Genomic DNA, 22964 nt, shown 5'->3' on the forward strand with positions numbered 1-22964 from the left:
GCTCTTTAACCTTCTGAAAACGGACCTCCTGTGGTCGCCCTCTAGTGGCCACGAGAGATGTTGTTTGCATGATATTGTTCAAATCGCTATAAAACAAAGAAACAAGTTCCAACATTCATTCTTTTGGCAGTAGCTTTATCATGATCCACGCTCGTTAAGTCATCATGTTTTGTCGATAAAGTGGCTGTGTCATAGAGTGGCAAGAGAGGAGCAGAGAAAATCAGATTTATCTCAAACCCAAAAAATGACATTGCTCAACTGTGTTAAGAAATATGTTGTCCACATTTTGCAGTTAGAAATTGATTGGATCAATATGTTGTATTTGTTTGATAAAGAAAATGCCAGATTTTTGTATTTTTGTAAATTTATGACACATTTATTATATTTTATTGACTTACACATCCTTCTAGTTTAGGGTGTACAGACTTTAGAGATATGACGCATCTGAAGATACTTAGAGAAATGCTATCGGAGTAATTGAACATACCAAGGTAGGCACTTGAAGACCATTTCTACTGCAGAGTTTAAAGGGTTGAAACTGGATTCTAGAGTTTGCTTTGATTACCTGAAAAATACACATACTAAACTGACAATAACCAAGCCTTGAAAATCATTAGTCAAATCAGGTCACATCAACTGACAACAATGTGGCCCACCCTTCTGCAAGGTTTTACATTCATAGAGTGAAAATAATAATTTTGGTCATTTAGAAGCCTCTTGTACTATTTAGCCTGAGCAAAATTATAAATTGATTAATTTTAACAATAGAAATAAATATTTACAAACTTTTCTCTTTTTGGCAACAGTGTGGCACGGGGCACTCAAGTACAATCTTGTCATGAGAAAAAAAAACATCTAATATATTTAATATTAAATGAAAACATGAATTAATTCAATAAAATATGCAAAACACATACACGACAAATTTTCATATTTGATGCTTAAAAACATTCCGTGTGGTTGAGTGCACAGGGATAGACCGAGCGGTGAGGGGAGGCAGTTATCCAAGGCCATTGCTTTGCAGGAATAGTCTTTCTATCCGTGCACCCACAAAAACTTCTACCCTGAATTGTAAATTCTTGGACACTAGTGCTTTCTGTAAGACAGGATTTTGTTAAGTCTTTATAGGAGCTGTGTCAATTCCTCTGTCAACTAAATTATCATATTTCTTAGAAACTGTGGATCTGTGTGTCATCATCTTCTACACATCAATATACTCTGAACACTTTATATGGAAATGGAGATCTGCCTCCGCTTCTTCTCTAGGCAAACAGACCCTATAATTTAGCTTCACTTGTCAAGTCCGATATCACAAATTCAAAGCAAAGAAATCTTCATCCTTTCTATTCTTCTTCCACCCTTTTAGCTATTGTGATATTGGCAGGTTACCATGGGCATCACTCTTAGTGGTGCTTTTTGGCTCAGCAAATTACAGGAATGGAGTCAATCTGTTAATCTTCTCATCCCTTTTTCCACTCAACAAGTGGCACATCTCAAAATACAAATCAATTATGTTAAAAGCCCCAAAAAGGACTAGCCTTGAGCCTCCCATGTGACAGTCATGCAAAAATTGCATTTACACAAAATATTATTCATTTAAAAAGATATTGAAAAGCCTAAAGCACTTCAAAATGTGACTCTGATGTGAGTTAATCAAGTTGGAGCGGACTGTCTCAGAGTTGAATAAGTATGATTGTTATTATGATACTTCTATGAACCGTCAAAAGAAATTGCTAATTCCAAATCAACAGGCAGGTCAAGCGTTAATATCGTTATAGTCTTGCAGTTGAATGGGAATAGGTTTGAAATCCAATCCATATTTATTCCTATTTCATGATCATTGAGCAAAGCCCCTTACCCATGAGGACATAGGCTTGAGTCAGAGTTAATGATATAGTTCCCATTTTCATTCTTCCCTACGTAATCTTAAGCGACCAAATCCTGTTTCCAAAAATTAAAACAATCAAACTCAGGTAGAGGATTGAGTTATTAACATTCATATCAATAACACAGAACCAAGAAATAGCCAAACAGATCTGAATATATTTAAATAACCATGACAATACCAGGTCCATTATTTTGAGGCGTAAGGTAGAATGCATCATGAACTATTACTGCGAAACCCTGTTGGCAAGAAAAATGCAACTAAACCAGTCTCTCATTTATGTTGTGGTGACAACACAGTCAACAGGGTTCACATGCTCAGTATTAAGTGTGCTTATAGGTTTAAGTAATAAAGGCACAAAATATATGGGTTTAATGTGTCTAAAGTCAAACTTATTCTGTATTAAACCAGACAAACCTTTGCCAAATGCTATGAGAGCCTAAACATAACCCATAAAAAAGTTTAACAATGATATCGTCCTAACAAAATCAGAGCATTTTAATTTAGCATCATCAAATGCCATATTACTTTATGCCAAATGCATAAAGTAACAACACATCTACATCATGTTCATAAGAAACATAAGGTGTTGCAAATTAGCTGTTTACAAACCTAATTTGGCAGAGACAAGGTTGACCACAAAGAGTATTGTTGCAGCTCTTATCCCAATAGACTGGATGAGTATTTTTCATACACAAACAAGTCATCCTTTAATAATCATGTGTGGAAAAGATTATGAATGATTATGTTTTGCTTACGCTGTGTAAAATTACAATTTAATTTAATTTGTTAAATCCCAGCAGCACATTCACTCACTCCACTACAGTGGTTGGTGTCCTGTAGATATTGTAGCTTCCAAGCTGCTGTTTGATATTTAATATTTGCTTCAGTGAGGAGTCCTTTATTTATCAATTGTTTAGCTGAAATGTGCTTAAGTGCAACAGAACCTCTGAAACCTTATCGCAGGCTCTGATTTTGATACTTGGCGTGGGAATGTGCAGTCTATCGTAGCAATGGTGTTATGCTATAATATACTTGAATTAAGTGAGTTGAGTACACTGGATTTACATTTTGACATTTGTTAAGAACGATTAGATAGGATACAATAAGATTTAGTTTAGTCCCACTATTGGGAAATACTCAATAACTGTTAAAGAGAAAGTAAAACATATGATATAAACACAAGGAAGTATAAATGCAGAATGTTATCAAAATATAAACAGTACAACAGCCTTGCACATCTCATAATGCAATTGAATGAAAAGAAAATTATTTTTGCGTAATCAAATCAGTTGAAAGGCTGAGTGAGGAAGATATAATGTGACTATGATCAGTTTAATTTGCTCCATGAAATAGAAAATGATCAACAACAGCTCTGGCAGTAACAGTGAGTGAAAGACTGTCACCTTTTGTCATTGGTATTTGTGTATCCAGATCCAGATCACAGCCATGTCCTGGGGCAAGGCTAAAAGAACACTGTTGACCATAAACTGCTTCATCTGTTGGCCATCTGAGTGTCTGTTAGCCAATAGGAAGCAGATGCCGGGCTGTGGTATAAACCAACAGCTTGATTGTTTTGGGGGGCTTTTTACGACCCCCCGTGACAGCCGCCTCCCCGCCCAACATCCATCATGAGAAATGATGATGTGTACGCCTGCCTCGACTCTATATGGATTTCTTCTTTTTTTTTGTGCACACTCTGACAGAAAGCTGTCAGCTGCGGGGCTGGACGGATTTTCCACTGGCATCCATGGAGAAAATCCTGGTTGGATTCGGAGCCGTCTGGCTTTTTGTGATGTGTTAGAGCGCTGGAGACGGGCCTAGCCGGTTTAAGCAGATTAATTAGGGTGTAGCAAAGACTGCGAAGAAATCTCTTTTTCCAAAGATGCTCTATCCACTGACACAGCTTTGCATTCCAGCAAGTCCCTGAAATGTGCACACCACCACCACCACCACCCGGTATCTCGCTTTAACTCTCATGGGCATGCACACACACACACACACACACACACACACACACACACACAGGGGAAGGCGCTGCTGGAGGGCCAAAAGTCTGCGATGGCCCCTCGCTCCTTCCTCTCCAGGGTTCGCCTAATAATCATACCCCCTCCCTCCTCTTTCCCCTGAATGTGTTTATCCTCTTCCTGCCTCCCTCTCACTCCCGTTTTTTGCTTAGAAACACATTTCCCCTTGTTAGTGTACTTGCAAGAAAAAGCGCCACGCTATTAGGGACGATTTTCGCTTCCTGTCTCTTCAACCGAACATGGCGTTTGTGTAAACAAGGTTGCCTAGAAGAAGCTCACACACACACTCACAGTCCTGCACCTACACACACACAGAAATGATTCATAACAACAGATAGAGGAACAAACAAATAAGGGATTAGCAGCTGTGAAAAGTGGTGTGGTGTGAAAATCCAAAACCGATTGAAAACAACACCAGTAATGACAAGAGTTGGCTCTTAGTAACGCTCCCGAGTTACGGAAAAGTGAAAACAAACTGAAGCAAAAGTGAAAACTTGTTAAGACTCGTCATCCCTGCGTCGTTTTTGTTTTTTTGTCTTTAACTTTATCCCGCCGCACTGATTGATATTGAAGAAAAGACAAGGACATAAAGTAGACACCCCCTCCCTCCTCATCCTCTCTCTCTCCCTCCCTGAATCCTCATCACCATCATCATTTTCATCATTACATGAAATATGACCGTGAGCAGAATCCCAGAATGCCGTGCAGACGTCGACGCGAGTTAGCGTCAAGAAGACACAAGAGATATGCATGCATCATCTGGCCAGGAGAACATCACTTGTGGGGAGACAGCCAGAGGCCCTGAGGAGGAGAGGAGGAAAGGGAGGAGGGAGGGGAGGGCTGGAGTGAAGAGGAGAGAATGAAAGAGAAGAGTAGAGGGGAGAGAAAGAGAGGGAGGCAAACTGAGAGGAAAGTAAAGAGGAAGACAAAGATCAGATGAGTGGGATATTCACTACACCACAGGCAGGGGAAATAAAACCGAGAGGCAATCAGAGAAAATGGAGGCATAATATCCCCGGCGCTGCATAATCTCCACAGATTCGAGCATTATGCATAATCTCCACAGGTTCAACAATACACCATGTGGCCTAATTCTGAGCCAATTACATCGGGTGCACCATTTTTATGATTTGCATGGGTATACTTGGGTTAGGATGGGACTGGGAGGAATGTGGGAGCGGGTTTAGGATTCGGGGGTGGGGGTCCTCTGAGGTGACAGCTGGGGTCTCAGCGCGGACAGCATCTCTCCCCTCTTCGCCTTGTGTATCCTCTAATGCCCTTCACTGACCAGATTAAAGCCCAAATGACGAACGCACAAAGGCTGGAAACATCTGTTCTGGAACACACTGTCCATCCCTGCCCTCATCATGCTTCAGCTTTGTTGGTCACTCCTCGGTTCCAAGTCCCCACGCGGACAACATCTGCAGCGACGGACTAGTGCACATTAACCACTGGAGCATGAGAACGAGCTAACCCATTGACCATGAGAGCCGCCTCCCTTCCCACAGGAACATTAACGCTTTCAGAGTCACCTTGTTTAACATCAAGTAAATGTTTCTTGTTTTCTCTCAACCAAAATGCCTCTTTTTGTGTTTCTAAAAAAAGTACAGTGATAAACATTTAAGTGCAGTTAGATTTCCATGATAGCCTGTTTGGGCGAAATCAGCCACTTGCTGGTTTTCTTTTAAAACTCAATTTCAAACTTAAACGATCTCTGTTCACACAAGTGTTTCAACCCCCGTAACATGCGCACAAAAGGCATATCACATGACCCGTACACTGGGTTGGTGTTCCACATTAGGCATTAGTTTGTTAGTTAGAACAAGCTAGGCTACTCCTAAGCATCAACACAGTTTTGTCCTTGTAAAATGCAGAATTTAAGTTTACAACAGCTTTTTTGTTAATGCCGGGCGTCGGGTGATAGGAGCCTGACAACCAGCAAAGGCTACGTCTCGACCGAAAAGACCCAATCAGCAACCAGTTGTGAGCGTCTTCATCATCATTTCCACTCTACTGCTCTAAAACTTTGGACACCAGGCATTTCTGTAGTAAGGTTGATGCCTTTTCACACTGAAACATAGTGGTGTGGATGGAGCCTCAGTATTGTCATGAGCCACCTTCCCCTCCCTGCTGAGTCTGGGGTGTAAAGGGTTGAAATAACAAAGTGTTGTGGCTCTTTTGATCCAACAAAAAAAACTGTTATTGTGCAACATTCACTTGTTGTGTCTGATCAATCCCACTCAATTCTTCCAAGAATAACCATGTACAGCAGCCAGGCCAGTGTCTGGTTAGACTACAAAACAATGAAGCAGCTTTTCCTCTTCTATCAAATGAAACTACACAGCATTCCATCCTTCATTGTGAATTTTTACTATGGAGCTAAGCAGTCACTGACCCTGTGGTTTATTACATGTGTTTCCAATCACTTCTAATTCAGTACATTCTTACAACTGCAGCTAAAGACTTTGTAGTCCTCACACTGGACGGTAGATGATCATGGTAACAGTGTACAAAATTGAGATGAGGGCGGAGCTAGAAAATGGGTTTGTGAATTCTGCAAAATATGAATTCTGCCATAGAACAACAGATCAGGTTGGTGGGTTGAGGAGGTGGAGAGTATAAAAGACACTGAAAAAGAATGGCACCCCAAAGAGTGGAGACGTCTATCAAAGCCCAACAGTTGAACACACTAAATATGAATGTTTTTTCTTTTTTTATCAAGATATCTGCATTAGTTCTTGAAATGGCTCCAAAAGTTAATGGATTCTTCATTGACCCTTCCGACAAGTTTTTAAAAAATCGATTCAGCAGTTTTGCAGGATCCTGGAAACAGCCTAACACACAGCAATAAAACCTCCTTTTAGTCGCAGATGTACAAGTTCCCAACATCTGCTCGGTGACGCTTCCCAGTCAGCTTGCTCTCTCTCTCTCTCTCTCTCACTATTGCGGGATTCTGTCGGAGCCGTTTATCATAAATATCAAACATGTTGGTTTTGGGTTAGATCTTGGAGGCTCCGACTCAATGGGTAGCATTAAGATTATTTTGCAAAACCACACTTCAGGATTATTTGGGCAGATAGTCGGCACCGAGTGACCTCAAACGCCCCCGGGATTGTGGGAAGGGGTAAATCGGGTCTAAAATCGGCCTGATTATCCTCCAGTGTGCAGCAGCCTTAAGGCATGTGTTGCTGGATGGTTAGCTGCTGTCGGATTCTCCGACATCTCTCTGGTGCATTGGCTCTGACTCTGCCATTCAGTCCACACCCTCCTGCTCTGATAACACCAACAGTAGCCGCTGCTCGTTTTACACCAACAGACAACAACGGGGACGGGATCGTATTTGCTGCCTTGTTGCAATTACACTCTGAACAACTGTGGAGAATGTATTGACTCACACGGGGGGGGGGGGGGGGGGGGGCAGCGACCACTCACTCTGCTCTAGTATAGAGGCTTTTATTTATGAAATAACCTGACCCAGGTACAAAAAGGTAGAAAGGGGGTGCTTGAGTGTGTTGGGCGTGCAGGGTTGGATAAAAGGAAAGATACTACATTCAGTGGATTTCATGAATTAATCAAGCTTTCCGGATATTCCCTTCCCTCTTTACTCGCTGAGGTGTCTACTGGGGGAAGTCTGATGTCACTTTACATCGCCGCCCCGGCCTTGGCACTCTCCCCACTTCTTGTGAATCGGAAGGTACGGCGGATGATGTTGTTGATGATTCCCGGCCAAAGCGATGTGATGGAGGTTGGATGAATGGGGGAACAGAAGTCCAGGATGTAACATTTATCAGCTATAACAGTGCTTTTGGCCTAGATCGAGTGGGATGTTGGGTAGGCCACATGAATAATAAAGCGACTACAGAGCCCCTCTGGCGGGCTGCTGATGTTCTCCACTCTCATCGCCCCAGCCAGACTGGAGACCACTGAAGGGAGTGGTTAAGCTAACTCAAATGAGTGGTGTTGCACCATAAAAAGGCAGATATTCTAACAGAACGACTGGCTTCCATGTCCTGCTTAATAAACCATAAAAGAACAAGGATAGCGCTTGTGCTTCAGTGTTTTTCTTTTTCTCCATTAGTAACAAATCTGCCTGAAGATGCCCTCTCACCCTCCTACCGAGACTGACACATCAATCAGTGCACACAGCAACGATTATGAAGCATTTCGCTGAGAGACACAAGACTTTTGTCACACTCAAATGCACACTCGGTCACACACACTCACACACACGAGTAAAGCGACTTATACCCACACGTGGATATACACGCCTGCAGTATGAGCACATGGGAATGCTAGTATAGCCAGTTTCAATATTGCATAGTTCGAATCCTAATCCCTTCTGTACATCCTAAAGTTGACACCTGGCTTTGTATCACGCTATTATTAAACATGGTGGCGTTCGGAAAACACAAGGTTACGCCGAGCTGCAGCTTCAGCACATGACGGCAGCCATAAGTTACAGCTGTATCAGTAATAGTGTGAAGGCCTCATTCAAGGTCTGCTAATGCAGCAGCTTAAGCTGGCGTCAGCTCATCTAAAAGGAGATGTATGGCCATATTTCAAATTCAAATGTAGAAACACGACTGCATTAAATTAAAGCCAATAATTTACTGCGTATGGCATCGCAATACACTCCCTTTGAAAGGTGGACGGTGGCATGTAATGAATCATTTTGCGTTCCGTCGTTCTGAAATAGATTGCGTGGTGTGGTGTTTGCCGAACCCCGGCCAAAATATAAAAAAATGCAAAATGAAATCATCAAATGTTTGGACTGTATATCAGAGCAGTGGTGAATGTTAATCTTTCCCTCGTGCTCCTGTCTAGGAGGATGCATTATTTAATTTGCTGTTGTTAAAACACTATCTGGATTCACAACAGTGTTCTGCAGCCAAAGCATTAAAACTCACAGTCACTGTGACAGATTTGAAAGTGTTTTTTCTCCCTGTGTGTGAGGAGTAACGTCTGTCAGATAGAGGCAGAGTAGCTGGGGAGTTGCACACATCCATGCTGGTTTGCAATCTGCAGGGAGAAAACCTCAGGTGGACTGGAATATTTGGTTTATTCATGGGAAGGATCCTCAGTCAAAGTCTGTGACAGGTGCATGGGAGCATCTTGACCCAGTATGACCTTTTACCAGAGTTTTGCCAACAGCTTCCTGAACTCATCCGCTGTTATAGTAAAAGATGGCTCTGAATGCAACCCATACATCACATTACTGTATTATTCATAACTGTTAATTTCATGCATTTAAAAGCTCATGTTTGCTGCCTTTACGAATGAAAAGAGATACGTCCGCTTCAAACAATGTAACCGTACCTGCCCACATACGTTTATGCATCTTTCAGGTCAGCATGAGCAATGGATCCACTTGAGGGAGGTGCAGAGTCGAGAGTTTTTGACAACTACAAACGTGGCGACGGTGGAGGAGACTCTGACATTGCGCCTCTTAAGAAAGAGATGTAAATGGGTGAGGTAACATCATATAGATGCCTGTAGTAACTTGTTCTTTGTGTTTAATTGTCATTTTTGAATGTTTTTTGTCAATCAAAACAAAATAGTGAAATTTTGTGAAAGTATTTGAACAATATTATTGAACTCAATCATGTATTCCATAAAACAACAATATCCAAGAATGTTTAATTATTCATATTGTGATAAATGAAAGGAAAACAATTATTAAAAACATCCAAATGACTGAATTAATAAATTATTAATCCTATAGCAGTATTTGCTGTAATAGACTGTATTCTCATAAGTTCATTTTTGGCTTGGAAACTATATATAATTAATTCAATAATATAATATAGATATAAAAAGCTGACATTGCCTCCTGATGGGAAAAGAGATGCACTTTAATGATATGCTGGCATTATTGATCAAATCCAATGTGCACATTACCTAATGGACAGATGTGAGTTTATTGGAAATATTATTGAGACATAGAGATGCCAAATAGATGATTTGAAGTAAAGGAAGATTCCAATTAAAGGGAAGTTGCCATCTCAGTTTAAATGATTTCAGAGAAGGGGTTGGGAGTATGCCACGACCAGTTCAGATCATTAATATATATAACAGTCTCTCATTTGAAAAAGATTTTAAAGCCAGTGCAGAACATGCTGATATATCTTGCAGTAAATTAATTGAAAATGTCCTAATTGACTCTAAAATGTAACATGTTGAACTGTATAATGAATTTAAACGTCACATTCAGCTGCTTCTTGAAAAGAATTAGACACATACAAGAAACTTCAACCCAGTGAATCAATTCAGCATGCTTCTCCACAACAAGCATATGTTTCCTCCAACCAACTGTAAGAAAGTGCACCAGAGCTCTTAAAGGTGTTTGCACGGTCCAATTAACAACAGATGCTAGCCTTTAGCTAACTTACCGAGCCTCGTAATGCACAGACCCTCCGAGGAGGGAGCATGGTCCAGTTAGCACCAGATGCTAGCCCCTTATCCGTCTTCAGCCAAAAAAACATGCATGAATTAGTTCTACTTGCTTGCCCTGGCCACCTCTGCATCTGCACAGTTATAAGCATGAGACAACCTCAAACATAGGGAAACATCCTCTGTCTCTTCTTGGTGTGAAACTGATACAAAGCTGACACAAAGGCCACATAAATAAATGTTTTTCAGGTTGTGCGGCTATTTCATCAGCCATACGACAGACAGATATGCCATAATAATCAACTACTGCGCTGGATAGCAATTGTAGACCTTTATGTCAGAACACCGATGGTAACCAGCTATATATTACAGCAGCATTAAAGGTATTGTGGAGATAACATCCTAAACTGTAACAAATGAGCACCGCAGGCCTTTAATGAGATTTTTCTCAATTGACCCCTGCAGTTATATTCGATAAAAACTCTGCAGTTTGTTTTTCTTATTGATTTAGAAGGAAACAATAGATAGTTTTAGTACTTTGAAATAACAGCTTCAAAAATAATTTTAATGGTACACAAACTTATAATAGGGAACTGGTACTTCACTATATTACTGTGGTGTAAGGTGCTGGAACATTACAACCTGCTTTTTGGGGCATATGTCACACGCCACCAACCAGAGCGGGAGCTGGCAACGCGTTATAAGATGAGCTGTATTCATAAAGTGCTTTTCTAGTCTTGATGACCACTCAAAGTGCTTCACAGTAAATTTGTTTTGCCATTCTCACATTCATTCAGTGCATCTATGTGCAGCACTTTCACTATGAGAAGGGGAAATGTTGGTGTTCAGTATCTTGCACAAGGACACTTCGGCTACTTCGACAAACAACAAGATTGTCATTCTCAGTGAACGTTATGGCAGAGGCACCAGAGAAACCAAGGACGTCATTTTTAAGGGAAACATAGAAGAGGAAAAGACCACATGACCAAGTAAGATATTGAACAGGAGTGAATATCGGAGTATATGTCACTTGTTGGCGAGAGCTCAAAGAGGCCAAAGGAAGCACGACATTGGAGTGTGTAGATGAAGTTGTTGCCAGTATAGCATCACAAGCCAGGTATGGTTCATTGGGTTTTGTCTCGTCAGCTTTTCAACAAGTGCACGTGTGGACAACTGTGTGCACGGGGAGGCTCAGATTGGAACTTTTATTTATGAAGGTGAATTTTGTATTCAACAGCTCGAGTATAGTCGAGAGTGAATCTTGCATTATGTCGTATTATAGCATTTATAGCATTTATGTGTTTTGTGTCATTCTTAATGAGCGCTCTAATTGTTCTGGGAGTCTGCACTAATAGCTCAGGGGCTTCTCAGGCGTTTCCCAAATGTATTGTCAAAAAAACAAAATGGAGAGCCTGGAGGTGCCACCTGCTGCAACACACTCTGATTTAGAAGACAAAAATTGCCACAACATCAGAAATATCAAGCTTAGAGGAACAAGTTAGTTTTCTGTTTGCCTCAACATGGCTGCTGTAAATACTTATATGTAGCTCTCTCACACACAAGTCAATGATAGCTGATTACATGCTGCCTAGCAACAGCAAGAAGCTCCAACCACAAAAAGTGCCTCAGTGTGATCGGGATAAAAGATACGAATGGGGGCGCATAGCGGTTTTTCAAGTGTAATCACCGCCTAAGGCTTTTAAAGAATTATAGTCCTGCAGCACTGGTATATTGACAGCTTTACACATCTTAGTCGTATATGTGCTTGAAGGGCAGCTCTTATACCACAAATCAAACTACATAGCATCCTTCATTCAATACATGTAGGAAATTATTATTATTATCATCTTAATAGACTTTCCCTTCCCTATACGTGTATGCTTCAACTGTGAAATGTGTTTCTTCGTACACTGTATCAGAAACTGTTGATTATTGTAAGAAAGATAAATCACAGTATTTCTACTGTAAAACATCTGAAATTCAGTTTACAGCGTTTCCTTTTATGGGACACGCAGATGTGGACTGCTAGTTTAACCCCAGTATAATTAATTGCATCTCTGCATAAGCCAACCAGAGCAGACCAGCACAGAGGACATGTTGTAGTCCTGTTGCATCATAATGGTCAAATTAGGGACTAATTAATTCAACTTAATCCAATCAGAATGAGATGCTATGACGTAAACAGTTAATGGTGCAGGCACATGATGATGATGACATTTAAAACAAAAAAACAAGCTTATTTTTTACTTGGGTTTGGTTATGTTTCTTTTTTTGCTCATACCGATGCAAAATTTATGTTTTAAATGGTATCATGCCTGAATGTTGCCAGAAGTGATACTTTTTAAAATTTGAATAGCACAAACTGTTGAATGATGATAAGGGATACGACTTTTTTTATTGCTCAGGAAAATCTGAAGAAATTTGACGGATTTGAACAGTTTACAGTTTACATCTCCATCTTTAGCTTCAGGCACTTTGTTGTCAGATTGACTCGAGCTTGAGGTAGCTACTAGCTAACTGTAGGCTACCGTTATGGGGTACCAGAGCCCTGTAGAGAGCATGGTGTCACCAGAGGTAAATGCTAGGCACATGCAATTATGTTTTTGTTGCCTATAAGCAGAACAGTTTCAGTACATAGCCCAGAAAGTGAAATGAAACACTGGAATCTGCGTTGTGATTTGTCCCATGAGGTACCGACCTTGGACAATTTTGGTAGCTAACCCTATTTTTGAGACCTCAACAGCTGAGAGACTCATTTTGATGAAATGGCTTCTCAAAACTCGATACCCAGTTACCAGCTTGAATGAGCAAGGCAAAGGAAGGCAAACAGGGGATAAGTACACAGGAGGTCTGTTGGACTGGCACAGGTGCTGCTGGCCCACCTATCTACTCTTATTGACTATGTGCCTGGGAACACACGCTAACTTTGGATGTTGTCATTGGATGAGCATGAGATGATAATGGCAACTTGCCACTTTCCAAAGCACCCCCCCTGAGAAACCCCCACTGTCCATTAAGCTGTGTAGTACATTTAGAGAATTCCACCACCAGTCGTAACTACGTCCTAAATACTATTAACAGAGGACCACAATCGTATTTCTAGTATCAGAACCAATCTCTCCCCCTAGATCCTGCGCCGAGAATATATTGGATGCATCACCAAACACAAGTACTTTCTAATCCACTGCCCACGTGCTGCATTTCAGCTGTAACGCACAAATATGAAAGTGGGGATAAATGATTGCTTCAATGCGATTCACTTTGCGAGAGAACAGTATTTCATGCCCGGAGAAAGAATGCCTTTGGCTCTCAAATTATGCCAATTAGGCCAATATTGTTGACTGGGGAGACTACAGTGCTGAATGGTTCAGAGACAATTGCCATCACTGAAGACAACACGAGGAAGCAGATAGATTAGGGACAGGGAGGAGACACTACACAAGGAGAGGTCAAATTGAGATAATTATTTGACAACCTTTAAATCCTAAAAACGAATCCTGGAGGTAATAAAACATCTTTAAAACACTTTAATTTGCACAAGGTGATGAGCAGGTGATGACCAGTTTTTATTTAAAAATGTACCAACATCTTGGCTGTTGTTCCTGAAAGTCATTTGGGAGGAGAAGCATGGGTTGGATAAAATAACCATATTCACGTTCCTTTTGAGGTGCAGTCATTGCTGGAAACACATATTTGCAAAGATTGGTGACTCTATGATTCTAATATGTGCTTGTGGTCGGAGTGCAAAAGCTGGTTTGAAAATTACAGATCAATTTGTTAGCATTACAGTCATGCTTACACACTGGTCATAATTACGTTATTTGTTTTTATATGTGAGGCATCTGAACATAAGCAAGAGGAAATACAGAGAAAGCAGATGCCTGGTCAAAGGGAGGCAATATTTAATTTGCTTCTTCTCTCAAAGTAAGTTTTCTGTTTTCCATTTTCCAAACAAAATATTCAAGTAGCAGACTTTCATTTTCCGCTGGAGCTGACTAATCTACAGTGACTAATTTGCTGCTACCAGAATTAGTTTTTAGCTTAAAAGCCTTTTTTTGTTAGTAATTAGCTTAAAGTCAAAATGAAAATGTGCATAACTCAAGCCACCATCAAATCAAAATGTTTTTTTGTCCAGTTCTTTGGTTTGTGGACCTTATACCTGCAAAATTGTACAAAAAAAACGATAGCATGCTAACATGCTAATTGTCTTTGTCTTTGAGAACATGTTAGCATGTCGATGATAGCATTTAGCTCAAAGCTAACCTACACAGAGTTTCTGAGTTTGAATTTGCAGAATCTGTAGTCGATGGACAAGATTTGTGGTTTGTAAATCTTCTGGTTTCCGTCTCTAGATTGACCAATCACAGGCTTTGGTTGCCAGCAGGTAAACAGTCCGTGTGGAAAGCAAAAGATGTTGAACACATTGACTGAAATGCATCTGATACTGACTTATTAATTTGGCCACCAACAGAAAGTGCCAAGGTAATCCTGTATTTTTGTATACCCTCTCTTTGAATATATACACGATGCACTCCATTTAACCAGCGTATAGTAGCAAGGTTACTGAACTTAACTGATCCTTGAATAACAAAGCATCCTGGCAGGGTTGCCTACAGACCACTGCTTGTATCCTGAAGCTGCGTGCTTTTGATCTATACGTGAAATAATGCCAAGCATCCAAGCTTTTCCATTTCCATGAGATGAATGGCAAATTTAATTTATTAACCTGCATTAGCATAGATGTTATTTGGATATTATAGATTTGTCACTTTAGATTATAATGACATATTCCCGACAACATTTTTTGTCGCGTCTGTTTACATCGACGACTGCTGATGAGGTAACAGCTTCTTGAAGTGCTGTCTCAATTTGTAGAGGAAGATTTCAAGCACTTACCCTAGTGATTCCATTTCAAGGGGCAAGATAACTCTCGAAAACAAGGGTTAGAAAGAAGGGGTGAAATGGGTTTGGGCCTTAGCCATGTTTAGTTTATTTGGACTAGTTTTAGGTGATTGAGGTTTTTTCTACCACGACATAAAATATCTCTGTAATAACAATAACAATTTGATTTATTTGTTATTTACAGGCTCCTGTTTATAGTTCTCCGAATCCATTATCCTTGAAGTAGAGTAGAATTCTATTCATTCTACTAAAACTTCAAATAAATGTCTTGTGTGTCTGATCCCTCATCAAAATAATCACTACAGTGCACGAACACTAACACAATCCAGACACTAGATTTATTTTGCATTGTGGCTGCTTCGTGTTTTTTGGCATCCGGGGACTTGGAGGATTTAATTGATGATTGCCTGGCTGAGTGACTATACTTCTAATTCACTTAGCACAGTCCAACAGAGGGGGACTCCTCGTGCTCTGGAGTTTTTCTACTAATGAACCTTTGCATCCACCCACACCCGCCTTCAGCACATTGCTGTTTACGTCTTTCTGTCCGTTCTTAATAGTTTGAGGGAGCTGTTCTAATTCCATCAACAGCCACTCACTCTGATGATTAGTGCCAGTCCACTGGTGGCCTGGAGGTCGCACAGTTGTTTGTCGAGGTCGCGCCTCCGCTGCAGCGTCTGACGGAGCTCGCTGAAGATGTGAAAAGCTGGCTTTAGTAGCTGGCAGACTTTGATTGTACACACTGACAGCGGGGAGATTCTTGATTATTAAAATTGCACACACATGGAAGTGAGAAAGAAGTCAGAAAGCTGCCGACAGAACGGGAAACGCGACGAGTCTTGTTTATCAAGCGAAAATACAACAACCTCCTAATAATAAACAGACGTGGCCTCGTTTCTCGGTAAAATGGCAGATGTTATCGCTTGTGTCAAATATGCAGCCAACAAGACTGTTCAGGAAATATAAATTCAACAATGCTGCAAATACCCGACGAGGCTTGGATCAAATTTTCTTCTTTCCTTTGTCTTCATTCTGTCTTTCTTATTTAAAGTAACAGAAAATACATGGTTAAGGATATATACTGCTTTTTTCCAGTCTTTCAAACAAAGTAAAGCAAACCTTCTTACAATATGTGCTCTTCTGTGAACCCATTGTCCACAGGATACACGATTTAGAGAGATGAAACGGCCAAAAATGTGTTAATGACCCCCTTAATCTGTCCAAAGTGATGCGGCACAATAAGAGCACCCAGTAAGGAAGACGTTCAAAACAAAGTGTGGAATTCAATACTTGAAGAGGTAAACTCAATAATTTACTTCAGATTTAAGAAAAACTGACACTGGGTGTATTTCAGTTATGTTTTCTTCTTTCCTGCCTTATACCCGCTGTGAGATGAAAAGACCAACACAAGACATACAATCTGATTCTGCAAGGTTACTCTCTATTGATTTTTTCGTCATGAGCTTTAATATACAGCCTGTATGAAGAAACAGCTGTGTTGGATAAGTGTGGGGTTCTTTTTGGAGGGACTGGTTCATTTATAAGACAAACAAGTGTTATGAGGCATATCACTTATTTTTTGCCGGGCTGTCAGCTGTAGATTTGTCTGGCATATCTGCATAATTTACATATTTTAAGCTCTGCTGCCATCCGAAACAGCTGAAGTGTTTTTGCATCACACGGAATGAATAATGCCCCTTCAAATTTCCGTCAGACTGCAGCTCATAAAATGCACGACGGACCACCAAAACTGAGCTTGTACAGCACAATCGTTCCCGGGGGAGCAGCGCCCCTTTAGTTAGCTATATTTTCTGAACCAGTGGCTGCGATACAATGCTACAGCCCATTAGAAAATTTGAGGACGCGTGTGGACTCCTAAGGAAACAAACCGTTTTGAGCGAGGCTGGCTGTCAGAGCCTCCCCACAGCACTCTCATCTACCCGCTCGCTCCCACCCGCAGCATTGCATGACAACTTTGGCTGCAGCCGTACTGGCAGGATCCTGCAGCCCCCCCGAAGGAGTCATGCGATTATGCATCCCTGTAGCCGTAATATTCCGAATTACAGAGGCTGCCTCGGTCATACAGTCTGGAAAGAAAACAACCTATTGACACTGTAAGAGGGTGAAACATGGAACAGAATAGGTTAGTGTGCGTCATTTGAACTCGCAGAGATGATAAATAGTGAAATAACCTCATAGCTAGTCAGCATTGGGGTTACAAAGAGGGGATATGAATTTGATGAAACAAAACTGCAAAGCTTACACAGTCATTATTTGCAAAGTTTACAGCTACTTTAAATTCAAAATCCACTGAAAGTAGGGAAACTTAGGTCCTGTGGTTAGTGTGCATGGTCGTAGCAGCAAAGGAATACAAAGACATATTGATATATGAGGTGCTCCCCATTGTGCAAACACAGGTTCCTCAGGGCAGCAATATATGGTGCTGTTTATTTTCTTGATACGTAAGTAGCCTTTACATCCCTCCCAACAATAGAGAAGAAGAAAATTATTCCTTGCAGTAATTGCAGCTCCTATGCTGACAATGAGTGCGACAATTAACTCAGAAAATGAATTCAGAACGGCGGCTGGAGCTGCAAAATACAAATGAGCTTTATTGTATTTTAAGGAGAAGCACAAAAATCCCCACAAAAATCACTCTGACGCCGTCATTGTGTTTCGCAAAACTCAGCCTCTATTCACTCAATGGAATCAGCCGAGCAGCTATAACATTCGTCTCTTGAAGCCACCCCGACAGTTTTGGGTCTCTGTTTTCCTTACGAGAGAGAGAGAGAGAGAGCTATTCTCCGTCTTCAAATGCGTCTGTGCGGCTCAAGATGCGCGATGTAAATGTCATGTATGGCGCAGAGTAAATTCTGATTAGGGGGATTAGAGGAATACTGGTGGAGTGGCTGTAGCACCAGATAATAATCAACTGAATATCAAGCACCACTGTGTCTCATTTTAAAAGCAGTGTTATGTGCTGTCACACCACACACACAAACACCCATTTCTTTTATGAGGCAGGTTTGAATGTCCTCCAATGTACCCGGACTCTTCTTGAGCATTAGTATTTCCAGGGAAATTCACCCACTATTGATTTGAGAAATACAAGTGTCTAATGTGGAAAACGCAATAAGACAAAGACAGGATGTGGTGCACAAAACGACAAAGATCTCAGATAATGTCTCGACTGAGTCACCATTAGGTTCAAGGCTCTTATCTCAGCCTCCCCCCCCACACACTTTCTGTTCCATTATTTCCTAAAGTAAAGCAGCATACATTACAAGAAAGCACCATAAAAAACATAATTATATCGGAGGAGTCTCTTCCAGTGCCTGTAAAAACAATCTGCAGCTTGAAGTACATTAGAGTCAAGATACTAGGTGCAATATTTCCAGAGCAGGCTTATTTTTAAGTAAATATTTTGCAAATCTAAAATCACATTATAATAAACTCTTGGCCTGGAGTTCCCTCCTTCCCTGTTTGTGTTTCACATCTGTGCGAGAGCGAGAGCCAGTGCGCAGGGGAGACAGTGTGGGTGTTTGTGTGTGCATGCATGTATATCTGCGTGTGCGTCCGAGCGTTTGTGCATCTTGTTCATGGCAAGAAATCAGCTCAGTTTAGCACATAATGGAAATTTGAATAGCCTAGAGCGCCTCTCTCCCACACAGGGAGAGAACTGGCTGGGACTCGGCTGCATCCTTCCAAATCCAAACAGTGAGAGGGAGTCTGCTGGGTTAAAATCATACCCCTCTTTTTTTCCCTCTCTCTCCCTCCCCGGAGCAGTTCACAGCTCTGCCCATACATTACTAGAACAGGTCATCCAAACAGGTCTCACTAGCAGTCGGAAAACATATTCGCACACATGCCATGCACACGGCTAAGCACTGACACATACAAACACTTGTAGGTTCAGTGGATAGGTGATGCTGCTTGTATTATAACAGATGAGATCTTATGCATGGATCCCTTGGCACAACAACCCCAAATGTTATGACTAAACATAAGCATTACCTTTTCAAATGCGATTCACATTTACACAATATCATACCTCCGTATACCCAACTAAAGGTTAACAACCTCAATATATTCTGCACAGCAATTGTCCCATTCTGCTGTCATGCAAAAGTGAGATTAATTTCACTGGAGTGACCTGGAGGAACATGATTAATGAAAAGTCTGACTCACGTGCTACTTCCAATGACGCGTTGCGGCTTACGGCCTCGCCCAGATAGTTTCGGGCCACGCACACGTAGCTGCCGTCGTCGGGCTTGCTCCGCCGTCCGTGGACGATGCGCAGGAAGAAGAGCGACCCGCTGGGCAGCAGCATGCGGTGCGATCGGGGGTTGTCGCGGTCGGTCTCGACGCGCTCCCCATCTTTGTGCCATTCGACAGTGGGGGTTGGACGGCCCTCGGCCTTGCAGTTGAGAGTGGCTGGTTCCCCTTTGGACACAATAAGGTCAGAAGGGTGCTCCACAATGCGAGGAGAGAAGTCTTCCTGGCGGAGACGAGAACCTACGGGAGGAACAACAGAGTGAAAACTTATGTTAGTGGTAGTCATAGTTTTTAGGAGGTTTGGGATGAACTCATTTTACCGTTTATTTAGCATGAGCAGCAACACATCTATGGAGGCTCAGTGAAGCTACAGCAAAGTAGTGTTAGTGTTACCAAAACTATAGCGCTTGTTCAAAACCCGCCTGTTTGGAATGGGCTTTAGTTTGGCCTGTGGTGATACTGGTTGAAACTGTTAAAGTGACCTGCAATAATCGTTCTGTGTCGAGTAAAGAGATGCTGCTGGACTCAGTCCACAGAACCCTGAAGCTGCACCACCCCTGCTGCACTGAGAGCTGTTCACCTGTTTATTCAATGTTAAGTGAAGATTAAATCAGTTTACAGAACCACAAACTAAAAAATTGGTTGTCCTGAACATTATGCAGACGAATCCCAGCCGCAGCTGCTACAGAGCCATGGTCGCTTATTTATTCAAAGGTTATTAATATTGACTGTATCATGTGTCCAAATCACAACAAATTCACAACTGCTTTTTCTCTTAAGAATAAACATGACCAGTGTGAAGCAGGTCAGATAAGGGGGGTTCTCAAGGCGTGGGAGCCACATTACAGAAAAAGATTCACGAAAGAATTAAAAAAAACCTGAATTGTTTGCTTTTATTTTCGTTCCACTGTTGACAAAAATAAGACAGAATAAAATATTGCCATATCCCTGAAAATAAGAAACGCTAATATTATATTCCCCACTACTTTTCAAACAAAAAGGCACAGATTTGTAAATGTGACTGGTGGAATAAAATGTAAGAAATTAGTATAAATTCAATCACAGCTCCTGATTAGTCTCAGCTTCTTCCTGACAGAAAGGATATCACACAAAAGCTCCTATATTTACTTTCACAGACAGGAGCTGAGAAGTCATTACATCTCATTAGCTTTTTCATTAACACCTTTCATCAAACACTGACATCATCAAACATGTTGTTTCACTGGGGGTGTGTAACAGCAAATTCAAAACCTCCCTTTCCTCTTTAAAGGCTACGTTACAACAACATGAATCCTATTTAGATTCATACTTGATAGTCAGTCCTCAGCAAATGTCATGACAGAGTCTAATCCTGCCTATCCTGATGGGAATAATGTCATAATCTGTGTTACCGCAGCCCAGTTAACAGCCGCCGCTCCGCTCGGTCTCTCCATTCATTTGGCCACGTGAACACCTTAGCTCAATCCAGGCCCGCCGCTGCATAAATCCCACATCTAAATGTCACAGAGGACTGACCCCAATGTAGTGTCGCACAGTTTGTTTACAGACCTGACAGCATCACGACTCTCATCTGTTTCATGGTGTATGAACACATTATAATATCTGTGTTAAAAGGTCTTCCTTTTCTCTGTTGTGCCCGCGTGCAAACAACCGCAGAGTGCAATGTTGGACTCACCGAAACTGATTTCCTTTTTTTCTTTTTTGTTTGGTCTGTCATGCGCCAACGAAATAAGTATGATACAAACATTTAAAATGATGGTCTCTTGTATTTTCGCCACTCATTATGACAAATCGTGAACCGGATTAAAGCTGCAAATGTGAGTAGAATTGATGTGACAGTCCATAATGTTAAGAGGTTTGTTGACAAAATAACTCCATTAGCCGGCGCCGACAGACCGAACCATGGTGATACATTACGTTTTTAACACGCTTTTAAAACCATACACATATGTCTGTAATTAACATTTGTGTGCTTCCACGACAAACACACACAAAGAGAGTTTCCATAAAAACTGACTTCCTATAATTGTTTGTCCCATTATCCAGTCCCCACTGTGCTAATGTAGAGTTCCATGCTGTCAAACAGCAGAATTTAAATGAGATGATTTAGAGTTGTGGGTGGCACGTTGGATCAGTGTCTGTCATCTCACAGTCGGAGGGTCCTGCAGGGTCCTGTCAGTCTCTCAGCCCTTTTAGCAGGAAGCAGAAAAAAACCCATCCAGGGGGTTTGCTCCAGCGCCCTGTGACCCTGAATACCAATAAGTTACATAGAAAAAGAATCATTTCAAGGTCTAAATGTTGGCATATTACCAGCTGAACAGAACTGATTTGAAGTGTCGTGGTTATAAATTTGGTTGGAGCTTTAAAATGAAGAGTCTCGTCACATTTGCGTACTTGTTGGCCGAAATGGGACTGACATGTTTCTCTTTGTTTTCTTCAGGCTGTCAAGCACCAGACCCTTTTCGTTAAAGGGGAACTGTCCGTGGTGCTGAAGCTGAAACTCAAGGTCAGGATCATGTTAGGACTTCAAAGCAGGATAAACAACAAAAAATTCACTTTCTAACTTTGCAGCCGAAGTTAACTAAGTTTGTGCTTATAACCAAATGTTTCTTTGATTGTCAAATAAAGGGCACAAGTGTTTCAGGTTCTTTTTTAATTTAAAAATAAAGTTTGCAACGCCAAGTTGGAACCCTGCAATTTGAAATCAGTGCAGTCGTCGTCAGATAATGTCCAAACAAGTCTTGACTTTCACAGGAGTCTGCCTTTCACAGAACGCTACAGGAGATCCTCTGGTCAGATGCCTTCACAACAACACAGGAATCTCTGCAGCATTCAGGTGAAGGGTGGCGCAGCAGGCCGGACATAACAAACTCATTCTGTGACGGAGATTTATGTGTTTTTAATTGCAGTACATGTTGGTCCAAGTTTACATCTTCTATGTGTATGGCTCCTCTTTTTCATCCTGAGCTATTTGTATTCTTTTCGGGGTGTTTATTGTTTTGGGTCTGTTGCGTGTTAGTAACAACATCAACACGCCCACTAGCTGGAGGTGAACCCTCAGGATAATATTGTGCTGTATTCTCACATGGGCCCGTTTGGATATTATCCAAAGTTTTTACCAGGGGGCTCACAGGATAAACCCCAGGCAATGTCCACAGCAACTGACTCGGACATGTGCCTCCTTACATATAGCAGTTCTGGGTAAATTCAGGGGAATATATGAAGTTCAGTTGATGCCTGAAAGGAGCTTAGAAGGGTCAGTGCCTCATTAATGGTATTGCCTGTACAATATCATCATTGCAGAGACATTGTCAAAAAAAAAACATTGACAGGCAGAACCTATATGTCCTTCTCAGAGAAGTTTGATTCTGTAATTTCACTTTATTATGAATTAATAACGTGTTACAGTATCTGCAGAATCTAACACAAAACCAATGCAACAGTTTTACAATAAATTCAGCCCAAATGCAAGAAAAAAGTAGGTC

The 22964-nt window shown here is 41.2% G+C and overlaps 1 protein-coding gene across 1 annotated transcript in view; it reads right to left on the reverse strand.

Moving 5' to 3' along the window:
• LOC133019376 (roundabout homolog 2-like) overlaps positions 1–22964 on the reverse strand; it is an 88167-nt gene that overhangs the window by 64025 nt on the left and 1178 nt on the right. The window contains exon 2 of the mRNA XM_061085828.1: positions 19393–19719. Coding sequence (XP_060941811.1) covers positions 19393–19719 — 327 coding nt within the window. The remainder of the gene's footprint in view (positions 1–19392; positions 19720–22964) is intronic.

Source organism: Limanda limanda, chromosome 14 (genome assembly GCF_963576545.1).
Source record: "Limanda limanda chromosome 14, fLimLim1.1, whole genome shotgun sequence".
NCBI classification, from domain to species: Eukaryota; Metazoa; Chordata; class Actinopteri; order Pleuronectiformes; family Pleuronectidae; genus Limanda; species Limanda limanda.